Below are 15,978 nucleotides of genomic sequence, written 5' to 3' on the forward strand. Positions count from 1 at the left end.
CAAAGTTTTACAGCACAAACCACGCAACACTGGGTAAATAAATTGCCTTCAAAAAACTGTCCCTTCTCAGCCACTTGTTTCCTTAACTAAACATACTTTCTTTTTCCCCATTAAAATCAGCATTCTTGTTCTCCATCGATCACCACAATAGAAAATTACAGGACTACTCAACCAGAGCCCTTATCGGGTTAGGAAAATAAACAGAAACCAACCCACTAAGTTCCAGTCTTTTGATACTTCAACTTGTATCAAGTAAATACCATTGTTTTGTTTGTTATGTATTTAAGGCGTGCTCCACCAGCCCTACAAAAACAAGTAGCAGTTAAAAAAGCGACTTGAGCCAAAAGCTGGTTAGTTGAAATGCGTAGCCTATGGTCCTCATGAGTCGTTTATAGAACAGCATCCCATCTAAAGGAAAGGGATAATTTTTGTCAGATTCTTAGTAAAAAAAAGGCTTTATTTTTGAACAATTTTTTCTCCATTTGGTTTTACAGTCTCAACATACATCATATTCATGGACAAGCAGCATTTTCACAGAATAAGAGCCAAATACAATTGAGAGGAAGCCACTCGGGATTAACAGTTTCAATCTAATTGACTCGGACTTCAGAAAATACTGTATGCTGTCACTTATTTGAGGTAAAGGAATTCCTTAAGATCCACTGCTAAGAGCCAACAACAATGTATTTGTGAGATATAGGAACCTATGGGGGGTGGGGAGGTGTGGAAATTTAACTCAACTCTAAACACACTGTAAATAAGAACAGAATGGGTGGGTAGGATTCCCTACCTTTGCATTGGTAAATGAATCCAGTTTGGACTACCACGTTTAACTATGTTTGTGCAGTTTACGTTTCAGATGTCAAATGCTTCTAGTTTATATGCTGAATGGCATCACCAGTAAAACCCATTGCTTTCAGTGCCCTTTAAGACATCTTCCAGTTACAAGAGGGGGAGGAAAGCAACTGTTTGCTATCTGTTCACACAAAAAACGTACTTGCAGTGCTTAGATAAACAGATGAAAGCCATTATAGAGATACATTTATATGAGTCTAAAATGAACTCGTTTATACAGCAAACTAGATTGTGCCAATAACCCACGGGAAATAAGATCTTAAGCATTTTAAGTAGTAATCACATTATACTAGATACTGTATTAAAAAATAGTGGCTATTCTCATCTTTTTGAGCTTGCGATTTAAATTAGCTCACTAATAATCCTATGTCTCATTGAGGAACTGGATTAACATCCTTTAAACCAGAACTAAGTTATCAGTTCCTAATACCTAGCAGGCATACAACAGGTTTCAGTTCAGCCATCGATTCTAGGCATCAATCAATTTCTCCCAGTGAAAAAGAATTCATAATCCATGTATTTGCAACAGAATATAAATAGCAAAGCTGTCTCCACGTAGAGATATTTCTCCTTGTAAAAGTTACTGGCAGAATAAAGCCCACAATCTGGCTGGTCAAACCACCCAGAACAAATGTTAATAAACTCAGTTTAAATTGGTACAGGAATATAGTTCTAAAAGACAATGCATATTCAATTAGAAATGCACACTTCTTAATATCTTTTTCTTTGCCATCTCCAGGTTACAGCGAGCAAAGTGATTTTGCATTTATTTTTGAGACAGAGGAGCTGGTTTGTTAATCTGTCTATGCAACACTTCCATATCCTTTATTATCCGTCCTTTTATTTAGTTAAATTAAATGATTAAGGAGCAGATATATCACTTAGCAAGTTACCATACTCAGAGAACTAAAGAGCTGCTAAATTCTCTGTGGTGTCAGAAAGCTATACTGCATTAGGCAGTTTAATGGACATAAATATGACCATTGTCCATAACTTCATGCTACCTCATGAGCTGAATAAAAGCAGACACGAATGACCTGAAATGGCAAGTACGCTGTACAGTCTCTCAGGCAACAGTTCAATTAAACTTTTAACTCCTGAAGGGATGCACAACCTAAGATACACAGCTGTTGTGCCATTCACCTGAACCAAGACAGAAAAAGTCTTGTGAAGAAACTGCCACCTGTTTGTCAGCTTCCATTGCACTTTACATCTCTTCAAAAGCAAGTAAAACTGGAAAAAAACCAGTATTTTCCTTAGCATCCAATTAGTCCTCTGTTGTCTGGAACACTAGGGAAACACTTTCATTAAGCAACAGCTGGGAGAACACAGTGAAAAAATCCAGCCTCTTAAGAAATTAGGGCCTTCTATTTCAGGCCTTTTGTTTCTTTCAGTAGATTCTATGCTTCCTGCTGTATGGAGCATGAGTTTTTAATACAGAAACTCATTGCTACCGAGATAAAAATACTGTTTCCCACCCCTCCCATGCACTGCAATAGGTAGCTTCAGTTCTAGCAAAGATGAGGAAAATCAGTCAAGAATCAAAAAAACCAAAAACCCTCAACTATGAACTCTGGCACTGCCAGGAGTAGCAACACAACTACTCCAGAGTGCTTAGAAAAAAGGCTTTAGATTTTACACCAAGAAACTGGATTTATTGTAAATGCCACAGTCACATTGATAGACAGAGCACAGACTTCTGGTAACAAACAAACATACATTTGGTAACTAAGCGTTTCTACTTGGTAAATAAATGCACTTCGCACAGCCTTCCTTTTAAATGTGCCTAAACTAACCTAAATAAGCAGACAGCATAGCGGAAAAGGGAAACTTATATGAGTAACTGTTTCTTAAGCAGTATATTATTTTTTTTTTAATATGTATATAATATTTTATATTATATACACACACATTTTCATCAACAGTTCAAATCATATCCAAATAAAAAATAAAAAAAAAACCCAGACTGGCGCTCCTCCAATACATTTACCACCTTTCCCTCAGGCATAGTATTAATCCAGGTATTTGTCAAGATAGAGGAATGACAGTTAAAAAGACTTCCCCCCTTCCCCCCCCCAACAAGAAACAAGTTACACAAAGAATACTGTATCACTACAAATTTTTATTCAGAAGCCCATCTTTAAAAAAAATCTCATTATGAACTTGTTTGGTCAAACTACAACACTTTCTAGCAGACATACAGTAAAAATGGCATGGCTCAGAATCGACCAGATCTTTCACGATCTCTTGACCGCCTCCTGTCACGTTCGCGTCCTCCTCCTCCTCCTCCGCCACCACGACCACGATCTCTGGATCTAGACCGACGTTCGCGGGACCTCGACCTGGATCTATGCCTTCAAAGAAAGTTTGAACAATTTATTGCTTCATCACTTTCAGTAGCATTCCGTGGGATATTTAGGGATGAAAGTAACGGGACAGAAGAAAAACAGTGTGGAATATTAGGAGCAATGGTAAATTGGCGCACACGCTGTTAAATCATACACTTATGTATTGAACAAACGTAACACTGAGGAGTCGACTATTGTAAAAAGACTCCACTGTTCATTGCCAATCATAAAACTTAAGGAGAGGCACGTAGAGGAAGCAAATGCCTTTTTATGCAGCTGCTAATTGAAGCAAAAAGAAAAGGGGACACCTGCTTCTGCAGTTAATAATAGCTGTCAAGCACACAGAGGAAAAACCTTCAGCAAAACGTTTACGAGTCCAAACCCATTAAATCAACAGCATTATCTAGCAGCTCAAAACTCTGAGTTTTATGCATTTTTGCTTGTTTTCTGCTTTGCCTTCTATTTTCAGAAGCCATCAACCTTTGCAAATAATCCTTCCCTGCCTCCAGTTTTGACGACTTCAAGAAGATGACTAAAACCACGCAGAATGTACTGCTAACACAGCTACTATAGATTGATATCTTATAAGGCACTTGTCAAGGAAAGAGTGTTTTGAACGGTTATAAGGATTTCAGAAAACTCACTAACAGGAGGAAGAAAGCAAACGCTACTGTTTAAATAGCTGTAGAAAATACAGCAGAATTAAAAAGGCCACATAAACAAATGCTACAAGTCTAGTTTTACAAAATATTGTTCGATGCTGAGGTGCTCAGGAACGGGAGCAAGCGTGGGGACAGAATCTAATCTGACATGGAGATACATAGGTCTTGCATATTGAGCTTCAGAATTACTAAATTAGCTTATTTATCCACTAGTTCTGGTATAGTCTTCTTTTTTTCTTCTTGAAATTTCGAATTATGTCATTTAACAAAGGACTATTTTCAGGTCATTCTGATCTATACAATCTACCTGCAAAACCCTATTGATGCAAGTGACAGTCTTAGCTCCACCAAGAATTTAAACAGGGCGAATAAAGACTCTGAGGAGTCAGCTATTTTATTTGTTCGATCCTAGGCTGAAATTAGGCCATAGGTAAAACAATCATAATCCATAGCTAAACACGCAAGTCTGATCTTTAGTGCAATAAAAGATGACACACTGGTGCCTAAGTCAGAGAGGTCCAGATTCATACTCTTGGGAGTGACCCAAAGGTTAAGATGAGCGTATCTCACCTTTCTTCCACACACCTTAAGAAATTACATTGAAATTGGGATATTTTAAGAAAGTATTTAGGCACAAACATGTTAACTCACATTCTGAGAGTTAAAGTTATCCTCACAGATTAAGATATTGCCAATTAGAGACATTTATAGGAAAAACATTTTCATGCTCCCAGGCTCCCTCTGTGATTGAAAAAAACACACAAAACTGCTCCATACAAGAACAAATCCAACAATTAAATATGCTTAATCTTAATAACACATTCCTAAAACCAAAGAGATTCAATCCAACTCAGAGTGGACCATCCACAAAAACATGCTTCATTAACAGCAGCTGTGAAAGCTTTTCCATAAGGTATCTTAATAATCAGATGCTCTAGTATTAACCTCCTGTTACTACAGAACAAATACTGGCTACAAAAGCTAGCCATTAACTGTTAAACTATAGAGAAACAGTGAATACTCATCAGGTCCCGAAAATATCCACACATTCTTGACAGAATCATAACTGTGGTTGTTCTAAGCTGGCCACTTTCTAGCTGCACTTGATGCCTTTCACAGGTGGGTGTCAGAAAAAGCAAGAGAGAATTCAAGTTTTAAAAGTTTACCCCTGAACATTACGCAACTGATGTGTAGTTTTATCCGTTCTAATTGTGTTTAAAAGCAAACTCACTTTTTACGACGACGCCCGTACAACTCGCGTCTTAACTCTCGAGAAATGGGCTTCAAATGCATGAAGTTGCAGAAACCTCCTCGTGTACACTCTCTGAAACACAATTCGAGACAGTTACAATTCTCAGCTCTACAGTGGATTTGTTTGCCCTAAGCCCTTAGTAGGCCTCTAGCCATTCAGAAGTTAATCGCCTCTAATACAAAAAACAGTAAAGATCATTTACTGAGACTGACTTGTTCCCGGATCAAACTCTGAAAGACAGTAAAAGTCAAAAAGCTGACTACAGGCACTCCAGATTAACACTGCCTGAAGTGCTTTTTTATCCTACTCTGAATTACACATAAAACCCACACCCAAGCAACCATCTTGTCTATGCAAACACTTCAAAAGACGCTTCCATAGGCAAACAGGAAACTGCTTTTTACCCCATTTCATATTGACGGCAACAGGCCTCTCTGAAATCGGTCACAGGTGAAAGCTCAGCGTGAATAGGCTGTCCATTAAACCAGCGATTGTTCAGGTCAATCACAGCCTTTTCTGCATCTTCTTCACGGCGAAACTAAAAGCAAAAATAATTTCTCACACTGTAGAGAAGCAATAGAAGTAGATGAAAGATTCTTGATAAAACAGGTTGGACATTAGGAAACATTACTTCTCAGAAAGGTGGCAAGGCACTGGAATGGGCTACCCAGGGAGGTGATGGAGTCACCAAACCTGGGGGGTTCAAGGAGCAAATTGGATGTTGTATTGAGGGACATGGTTTAGTGGGAGCTATTGGTAACAGGTGAACGGTTGGACTGGATGATCTTTTAGGTCTTCTCCAACCTCGGTGATTCTATGAGTCTATGTTAGCTGTGGTTTAGGACTACTAATGAAACTACAAGCTGCTCCTAGGACAGACAGTCTCATCAGGGTAAAAAAAAAAAGGCAATAATAATTTTAAAAAAACTCAGCTTTCCACTGATTTGGATTCAGGGCTAATCACAACAAATGCTATTTCACCATTAGTCTTTTCACCACAACTTCAGACAATGAGGAATACTTAGGGGTACTCCACGTAATACTAATGCTCCAAGTGTACTGGAACTTTAAGCATTTAAGAGAAACCAGTACAAAAACTGAAGCCCTTGTTTACTTAAACTAACTTAGATCTTGTTTTAAAAACAAGATGAAAAGCATTCTTTTTCAAAGTCCAACATAAATTTTCAGAAGCAACTTTTATTTCTGATCATTATGGTCTACACAGGTATGTATAGCCATAACATTCACTTAAATTAACATTTCTCTTTTCCTCCTACCTTTACGTATACATTTCCAACTAGATGATCTCCAAGGTTATCACAAACATTCATCTCCTCAACTTCACCGTATTTTTCTTCCATTTCTGTGAAGACCTCCTAAACACAAACCGATTTAAGAATAAAATTACAATTTTGGGACATGCTAAAGTATGGAATGGATGCATTTAACTATTAGAAACAACAACAAGACCATTCCTTGAAAAGTCTTTACATTTCCCATCTTAAAATTGGTACTTGCTTGGCCTCTACTGTGTCCATCTCTAAGCACAGTGCTAAAAGGATAAAATACAAAGCTAAGGAAAAACATTAAGCAAACAGTATTTAGTTAACACATAGGACACACTGAAAATACCACACATAAGCCTTGTAGATATAGTATTCCTTAGATGTACAGCCATACAAATGAGTAATGTGTTGGTTTTTTTAATTTACAGAAGAGATTACAGAATCCAAATGTCACATAGCACAGGCTGATGATTTTTAAGCAAAGCCTGCTACATACAGTAAAGCTAAACTAACTGAATTAACACCAGCAAATATTTAGCACTGAAAGTCTGAAGTTTAAACAAACACCTGAGGAAACAAATGGTCTTCTCTGAACCCAATTACTTGTGATATATGCTAAAACCCACTTAAGCAATTTGCTTCCGTTAAGTTTGAGAATATTTCAGTGCATTTTGAACATTCGCTGTTTTCTGCATACCTCAAAGAATTCATCATAATGCTCCTGCATCTCAACATCGCTCACAGCACCTGTAAAAATCAAGAGTCATACAGATTAGAGCCTGTCACTAAGGGAATAAATGCTTATACTACAAAACATAACCTATAGGTGCCATCTGGAGCATAAGGGACACCATTTATCATGTTGCTAACTAACAGAAGTATTAAAGAAAATCAGTATATGTGAACAATTTGAAGTCCAAAATAATACGTCAAAACATTCTACTGACACGATCAAATCAGAACAAAGTTTAAATCAGAACCAAACTTGTATGCCACGAATCTAAAGGGAGGAAAGGGAATGGAATTGCTTTGAAGTATGATTTACATGTGATGCACAATTCCACCCTTTATCTACCACCATCGTTACCTAAACAGAAGGCAAGTGCTTTGTCACATCTGCATATTTCTAAGCGTGATTAGAGTTCAGCGTTTCTCTTCCTAAATGCAGGATTTCCTCATAACAAATCCATTTATCCATCTCCAGCTCATATACACTAGAATGTGAGAGCTCACAAAGTAATGCAGCTTGGAATTTTCTTTCATTTTTTTAACAATTTCCTCAGAGAAGTTACGAAGCACCATTTTAATAAGTGCTCTCATAGAAGGTTATTACAATGCCTTGCACAAGAAAGCACTTTTTAAAGTATCACTTAGTTTTTTCTATAGCCCTGCAAAAATATTTTAGTGCAAGATAAGCCAGCCACATAGGTTAAACTGTTTGACATGCTCCAAGCTGGACTTCACAAATGAACGCTGCTTGCCTGCTGCCATTAAAAAAGCAACATAAGTTTGGCTGATTTTTCAGAGCATTAAGAACATAAAAACGAGTTTAATTTATTTCCACTACTCTACTGTATTTTAAGCTATATACATTAAAGCCTAATGGATTAGCTCTTCAGCAGTTAAGTGGTGTATTACGATCAAGTGGAGCGGTTTTAAAATGAACCCTGCATTTCATGCTAGAAAAATATTTTCGCCTTTAAATTACAAACACTGCTGTTTTAGTTCACAGAATGTGAAAGAAACAGAGCCAACAAGGCTAAGTTTATTCAGCTTGGGCTGCTATGAAAAAAACAGATGCCTTGGGGTCAGCCATTTTTGGCTAGCAGAACCAGTTGGAAGAACACGGCATCTTTCTTTAAAGTCTCTAATGGTAACCAGCCACATTCTCTGGAACTGCAGTTATTTTTCCCCCCATCCAGCTGCCTCCTGAAGAAGGCTAAGGGAGGCTTGACATGCAGCTTAGGTTCACGTTTCCCCATGTGAAAAATGTTTGCTTTCAGACCTTTCTTCTTCTCCACCACTTTCCCACAGTTACACAACGAACAAAGGAAACACCAAACATTAAACCAGTTCTTCTAGCCAGGTAATAGTTAACTATGTTCCCAAGGTGGTGCAATCACCACTCATAATAGCTAATTAATACCTGAGAATTTATTTATTTTTAGGATATCAGATGGGGGCTCCATGAGCCACAACAGGGAATAATTAATTTTGACCAAATGGACGAGTGCTAGAAATTTTAAGGAGATTCCACTGTCAAATTAAGAGATCACAAGCAACAGTTAGTTAATGACTATGTGAAGGTCCTTCTAGGTGGGAAGCATACAAATGCACAGGCTTTACAAACATTCATGTTCCAGGGCCACCGGTATCTGAACCTTGAGAAGCCCAATTACTAATCAAAATACTCAGGAAAACTATTATTGTTCAAAACTAAGGTTAATCCTCTATGACGGCAATAGAAAGGAAGACAGTTAAGCAACAACAAACAACACATTCAGCAGCTACCCAAATTATCCATTTAAAATACATGCAAGTACTTAAGTGGGGACAAAAATATGGAAAAAAAAAACAGGGAGCTGGGAGTTTCAGCAAACGTACTGATAACAGAGCTCCAGCTCTACCGCACAAGGTACAGTTGGGCTCCGTTAAATGACTACCCACTCATCAAGGCAAACTGAAGTTGGACACCAGCTTTTAAAAGACTAGAGAGTCTGTTCAAGTCAAGACCCTTGCAGCTGTACAATCTAAATAGCTCCACAGACCAAACTGCTGTCACCGTGCAAATTAGTTACCAGCGCATTGAGAATTTAGGGACAGTGGAAAAACCCAACTGAACGTTTTTGTTTTTTACCAAAACAGCATTAACTACAAAGCATCTGCAACAAGCCCTACAAACCAATAGAACTGTTTAGCGTCTAGACAAACTTACACAGCTCATTATGCATCTAGCTTGATCGCATCACATAAAACAAGCTCAAGTTGCTTAACTGGGCCATTATTACTTCTAGAGCAGAAGACACAGTGTTGACTTTTGAGGTAGCGGCTGATTTCACAAATGCTGGTAACTAATCTGAACTAGTCTATAATCCAACAGTCCAAAAAAAGGAATAGCCAAACAAAGCTTTATTACCACACGAGTCATATTCACTTCAACAAGAAATATTAGTTAGAGAATAATATCGAACCTTTTTGATTCTAGTTTTAAAATTTAATCTTATTCTAAAATGATGTCTCAGTCACAACGACAGGTCAGTAATCTTGGTCGTTTAATTTCTACCAGTCTTAGAGTAGATGCTTTCCTCCTTTGTCCATTCCTACCTCCTGAGGAGTCATCAAGTTAGTTTGTGACCACGCACAAACAGCTGCCCCTCCTCAAAAGTACTTTTAAAGACATATTTTCCTACACGAATATTCAACTCGGTTTTGGAATTTGAATTTTCAAAGCATGGAAAGAATTGTAACCATGCACCTATCCAAAAAGACAGCTGCCAAAAGGGAAGCTATTATCAGTGCGTTCTTCCAAAGCAGACTCCAAATGGAAGCCACATTAACCTGGGACAAATTTCTGCATGAAGTCTGAAGAGTTTCAAATTCAGCTTCTCTTAACATTGACAGAGCAGGAAATTTATTCTGGATGAAGCCAACGTGTCATTATCCTGCTCTTTTAGGTGGTGGAATCTTATGGATACCACAAAACATACAGAAAAGCACTGCTAGGATGCAAACAACTAGCAAGGAGAAAGGAGGGGCGGATGAAGGCAGTGCATCAAAACTGCTTTATAGGGGAAGTACAATTCTGACTTATTTAATAGATGGTATTCAGATTCCCCTCATATTTTTCAGAGTAGGGAAGAAGGTGAGTGGGACAAAAAGTTTTGGGTATTTTTGGGGGGCACATTTCATTAAACGTGGTCAGTTTGATCTGTTAAACTAATATGGTAGACCAGCTTAAGTCGACACTGAGCTCTGACAATCAAGCCCAGGGAACCAGTGAAGGAACTTGTATGAACTTACAGCGCAAACCGTCAGCAGACTGGGAAGAGTTTTGAGGGTTACGGTAAATGTTCAAGAGGGCAATGGTCTGAAATACAAAACGCAACAACTTTATATTATAGAAAATAATTTTAACAAGAAACTGGTTTCCTTTAGGGTCGCTCTAGCCGAGTCTGTGCTGAAAGAGAGGTGGTTATTTTCTCCCAAGAAGGAGAACTTTCACTTAACTGGTGACCTTTCTGAATGATCCTAACACTGTAAAATAAGAGATCTCATGATACTCCACTACTGTATTTTACTTTTATTAACCAATATTAATCTGGGGAGGGGTTTTGCGTGACTTAATGCAGGTGTGTAATAAATGGCCCCCAAAAGCAGCATTCAAAACTATAACCGCAATCATATTCGCTTCAATTTGTTTTCTTGAACGGATTCTAAGCAACAAAGCCCCAGGAACATGGATAATACAGTATCGGAGCATGACATGAGATCTCCATTTTCCTATAAAAGTTAAGGCGAAAGAAAAACCACAGTTCGGGAAACTTACCGTACATCACAAATAGACCTATTTGTTTTGTTGTTGTTGTTGGATCAAGAATTTGATAAATGCCTGCAGTTGAACCCTTTCAAAAGAATGCAGCTTTACTAAGCGATCAAATTTGCATCGAGTCCAATTTAGGAAATCACGTTCTGCATTCTGAATTGCACACATTTGACAAGTTCTTGATATATGCGCAAGAAGAGTTCCGTCACTTGTCCTGTTTGCAACAGCTTTATGTCAGCAGCTCAGAAGCCAACATTATTTTCTCATAATTAGGAGTGGGCTCTTTAACACCATTCTTTAAAAAAATTTCTCCAACTGTGGGACTTACAGTGTGAGCCGTCAGCCGTCTGTGCACTGTTTTGGGGGTTACGATAGATGTTTTGAATCAAGATGGTCTGCGGGGAAAAAAAATAAAAAGGGGAATTCTACTGGCTGCTGTGCATATAATAGACAATTGCAAAGAGACAACTTGTTTGCAAACATCTAATAGTTATAGTTTGTTCTTAAGACTTCCTTTTTGTATTTGCAGAAAATCTTCCAATTGCATCCAGACCATCATATTATGAAAACAGTTGTAATTAACCACCAAGAAAGAGCTGCGTTTGTCTCAACAGCTATCCTCAAAATGGGAGTCGTGAGGCACAGTAACCTGAAACACCAAGCTACGTGATAGGATGGATACGCCTAGCTTCATCTTATTTTGAAGATCAGATTCATTACTGTGAGTCTAGAAAAAAAAGTAAGCGTTATGTGCACAGCATACAATACATAATGCCACAGAGCCTAGAACGTTACACCACACAATAAGGGTTTTTAGGCACGAGCTGCATCTCGTTTTGTGTATCGGGAATTTCTTGGTGGAATTTCTGTTTAAATAATATAATAGCATCATAGGTTCGCATGTTTCCGATCCTTCAAATAAGGGCAATATCCTTTTAGCCCTTCTGCTTTTTACTTGAAGAATTAGCCCAGGCAGACTTGAAACCTTACATTTGTACCGTTCTTCTTAAAATCAAGTTGTCTGAAAAAACAAACCATGTTTAAGTTAGTAAACTAATATTACAAAAAAAATAAAAAATAAAAATAAAATCCAAATGTCCATATCACTGTAAGCAGCTCAAAAACTGAAACGTGATTACTTACTTAAAATACAAGCTCAACGTTAGTACCAATTGCAGTCCCCAAATAATCTTAACTTACACACTATTATCATTAGTTACATCATAAAGAAAAACGTCATAGGACCAGCAATGTCATACCTACATATGCTGGCGTTTAACGTCACAGGAACTGCAGGATCACATATAAATCACACATGTGTTTTATAATAGGTACGGTCATAGCGACCAAAGCTTTGTGCTTCTGTGGCCCAGGTTTAAAATAGCTGTATTACTCTACAACTAGAGAGAGCCAGAAACACAGTTACAGTGTTTCTGCTAATTGGTGGTAATTTGATCACTCTGGATTGCATGACCTTTCCTAATACAGCCCTTCATTAAGGGCTGAACTAGGGGAAGATAAAAACACAGAGGCAGTGGCTTCCCATTAATAACACATTTGTTCTTCTATTTTCTATCACAGCTGATTACCAATCCGCACACAAATAAAGATTTCTGTAAGGAATCCCACACGCTGCAGATGTTCCAATACAGCGTGGCAGCCAAGAGCAGTGCTCCCAGATGTCACCAGACGATTCCAGCATGCCCTGCTCACCCCCTTCAGCCAGCAGCACTAACTGCAGCTTCTGCAGCAAAACTGAAGGATGCAGCCACATGGCTGCATATAAACCCTCTCTAAAAAGATATATATTTTACATTATAACAACCACTGTGGAAGCTGTCTAGCTTCACATCATCTTTCTTCTAGGTGGTTCTTAGGTTGGATGTTAGGGGGAAGTTCTTCACTAGGAGAGTGGTTAGGCCCTGGAACAGGCTGCCCAGGGAGGTTGTGGATGCCCCGTCCTTGGAGGTGTTCAAGACCAGGTTGGACGCGGCCCTGGGCAACCTGATCTAGTAAATGTGTATGTTTGGTGGCCCTGCCAGGCAGGGGGGTTGGAACTACATGATCCTTGAGGTCCCTTCCAACCCGGGTCATTCTGTGATTCTGTAGTAGCCAAGAAACTAAGCTGAAGCCTCTACATTACTTATCGATTTCTGCATACTGGCCATGTGTATCAGTAACACGTTCAGCAAATGGACAATATTTTTTGATAAACAGTGTCTACACTAAGAATTAAGTTCCCTTAGATGGAAAAACTCGCTGTGTTGATGAAGTACCAGCAGTGGCGCTCACAGATCACAACCCTGACACTTTCCGCCCCTCAAACCACTCCTGCATCCCACTCCCACAGCCCACTTGTATTTAGTAGGTTTAACTTCAGGAGCACCACCTCTAACTTCCAGCCTCATGGCCGTTACCTGCCTTCTGAAGTCCCCCCTAACCACCACCAGCCCAGAGGACTCCACCGCTACGTAAATTTCACCTTTGTAGCTAAAACTGCTCCTAAAACAGCAGCTTCCACGAGCACATCATACACAGTTCTCCCAAAGAAATCTATTTACCTGCATACCTTGACAATCAGCGGTGATAGAAAAAGGAAAAGCATATCGTAACAATAGTTTTCTGAAAACCGTAGAGCTCGTAATAACAAAAACAACCCTATCACCCACTGCACCATTTCTTTAAGCAGATGTGCAGTCACTCATCTTGTCCCTAACGTTTAGATAACCAAAGTCTAGGTAAGCTGTCATGTCAATTGATGTATATGCCCCCAGCAACCAGGCAACTTACTTTTGAGGAACAATCTTTCCACATTCAAAGGAATGGTGGAAGCTACATTTGAAACTTAAGAGCCTGGGTCAGAGAGCAAAGATAATGACAGGAAAGTCATTTATTTGCTTATTAGTTGCTTTTGGGTTTTGTTTCTCTCTCATATGCAAAGACTGAAGTTCACACCTTTTGGCTGGGTGGAACATGCCGCTATTACTTGTGATAATAAAAAAAATCTGGGAAGGTTTAAGTGCCTAACATCACTGAGAAGGCACACTCACCTGAAAGTTAGCACTGGTTGGTCTCTACTACAGGCAAGCTTACAACAGCATCGCTTCCTGCAGCCATTAAGGGTGACAGGAGATGATTAGAAATGCTGGGAGAAGTAAATGGAATACCCCCAAAAAAAGCAAAATCCCATACAAACTGGGGCCAAAAGCGAACTACTTAATCTGGAGCTCCGTAATTATTCACTTTTATTTGAGAATCTATGTTTTAAAGAATATACTTCTACCAATTAAAAACGAACAAATCAAAGAAGCAAAAGGGAAACAAACCTGGCTAAATGTTGGTTTGTTGTGCAACCGAGAACATCTGTCTCCATGACGGCAAGCTCCGATTTTGAAATAAAACGAACAGTTGACTCTGCAAGTATAAAACCCAAAGTAGTTACGTGCTGGAATAGAAAGATAGTAGTATATAATTCTTATATGATGTGCCCCAACTGCTTTTAACTTGACGTGGAAAAGTAAGAGAGCAATTGCTGCTGTTCTACCCTTCCAGTCTTCTCTTCGGTTGTGTAGCGCGGTGGGATAGGAAATGAGGTGAGGAACTGTCTGCAAAGTTACATGAGCTATAGTTATGTCCAACCTCTTCTTTTAGTAAATACAACGTGCTTTAAAGCCAACACAGCTACACCTACACAACGTTTTAAAAACCCACCTGTTTAAGGCTACACTCCAATGGGAACTAGAAGCGCTACCAAGATGGTATTTGAAATAACTCAGTTACAGGAAAGAAGTGTTACATAAAGGAAGGACTTGTCTCACTGATGTGTATTTCCTTGCCCAGCCACCTTTGTGATCTATTTCTTTGCAAAGCAAGCTCATTATAGGTCATTATATCTTTTCTTGATCCGACTATCACCCAACAACAGCTTCAGCTCTGTGGCACTAGAACTCTCACAGATGCAGAATAGTGATAGAAAAGGCATAAAATGTTTAGTTAACTCGGCTGGGAAAACGGAAAGCAAAGTTACAAAGGCATAAAAGCTATGATGGGCTAGATGTGCATAAAGGGGAAAGAAAATTTCTCCTGGAAGACAAAAAAAAAAAAATCATTATTCGCATGTTCATAACTCTACAGCGTGTAGTAATAATCCTTCTAACTTTTAACTCTCAGACAGACAGTGTGAGCAGAGGGACTGGACTCTCACTGCAGGACGTGCACTTACGCCGCGATATCGCAGCGCTTACACCATGAAGGACATGATGGTTAACAGCGGCCCGGAGAAGCACAGCCTCACCGTGCGGCGAGGGCCGAGCGTTGAACAAAAGGGGAAGGCGAGGCCCGGCCGCGCGGAGCACACAACACCCAACACCCACCCGCACGGCGCAGCCGCGGGGAAGAAGAAGAAGAGGAGGAGGAGGAGGAGGAGGAGGAAGAGGCCCGGAGCCCGGCGGCGCCACGAGGCGCGTGCACGGCCGCATGGCGGCGGCGCTCCCGGGGGACCCAGCCCGGACACGGGGCGGGGCTGACGCGCGCACACGGGGGCGCGCATTCCCCCTCCTTCCTCGGAGGCGGCGCGCGCACGCGCGCTCCAGCCCTGAGGTGGGGGAGGGGAGGGCACCGCGCCGCGGGGTGGGGGGGAGGTGGGGGGGTATCGCTGCCGCCGCTCTCCCGTTGGCTCCGTCGGCGGGCGCTGCGCTCCACACAGCGGCACAGGCCGCGCGGAGGAGGGGACGGGGCGACGCAGCCCCTGAGGGGAAGCAGCGACGCGAAGCTGTGGGTACGGCCGGGCGAAGCGCGGATCCCAACACCAGCCTCCCTCCAGCCCCCCCAGGATGTCGGGAGCGGCGCGGTTAGAGGGATGGGGCACTCACTTGTCCTTCTCTGTTCCGAAGATGGAGGCCAGATACTCCGCCATCTCCCACCGCCCGCCCGCCGGACAGCCCGGCGCCCACCGCACACGTCACAGCCGCCGCGACGGAAACGCTGCTCGGCGGGACCTGAGAAGGAGGGCGGGGGGCGCCGCCGCTCTGTG

General features: G+C 40.6%; 1 protein-coding gene across 6 annotated transcripts; it reads right to left on the bottom strand.

Moving 5' to 3' along the window:
- Positions 1–436: 436 nt before the first annotated feature.
- Positions 437–15,951, bottom strand: U2AF1 (U2 small nuclear RNA auxiliary factor 1). Of its 6 annotated transcripts, XM_015883506.1 has the most exons (10): positions 15,818–15,895; positions 14,273–14,360; positions 13,997–14,053; positions 11,275–11,341; positions 10,424–10,490; positions 7,101–7,150; positions 6,395–6,493; positions 5,522–5,655; positions 5,097–5,189; positions 437–3,209 (listed from the first exon to the last, which is right to left on the bottom strand). In XM_015883506.1, the coding sequence occupies exons 6-10, from the start codon at positions 7,128–7,130 to the stop codon at positions 3,074–3,076; spliced, it is 492 nt and encodes a 163-aa protein (XP_015738992.1). In that variant the 5' UTR covers positions 7,131–7,150; positions 10,424–10,490; positions 11,275–11,341; positions 13,997–14,053; positions 14,273–14,360; positions 15,818–15,895; the 3' UTR covers positions 437–3,073. The 6 variants fall into 6 exon arrangements, with proteins under 6 accessions (XP_015738992.1, XP_015739018.1, XP_015738999.1 ...); XM_015883532.1 differs by lacking the exon at positions 10,424–10,490 and having other exon boundaries at positions 15,818–15,893; XM_015883513.1 differs by lacking the exon at positions 13,997–14,053 and having other exon boundaries at positions 15,818–15,881.
- Positions 15,952–15,978: the final 27 nt, after the last annotated feature.

This window comes from Coturnix japonica, chromosome 1, assembly GCF_001577835.2.
Source record: "Coturnix japonica isolate 7356 chromosome 1, Coturnix japonica 2.1, whole genome shotgun sequence".
NCBI lineage: Eukaryota > Metazoa > Chordata > Aves > Galliformes > Phasianidae > Coturnix > Coturnix japonica.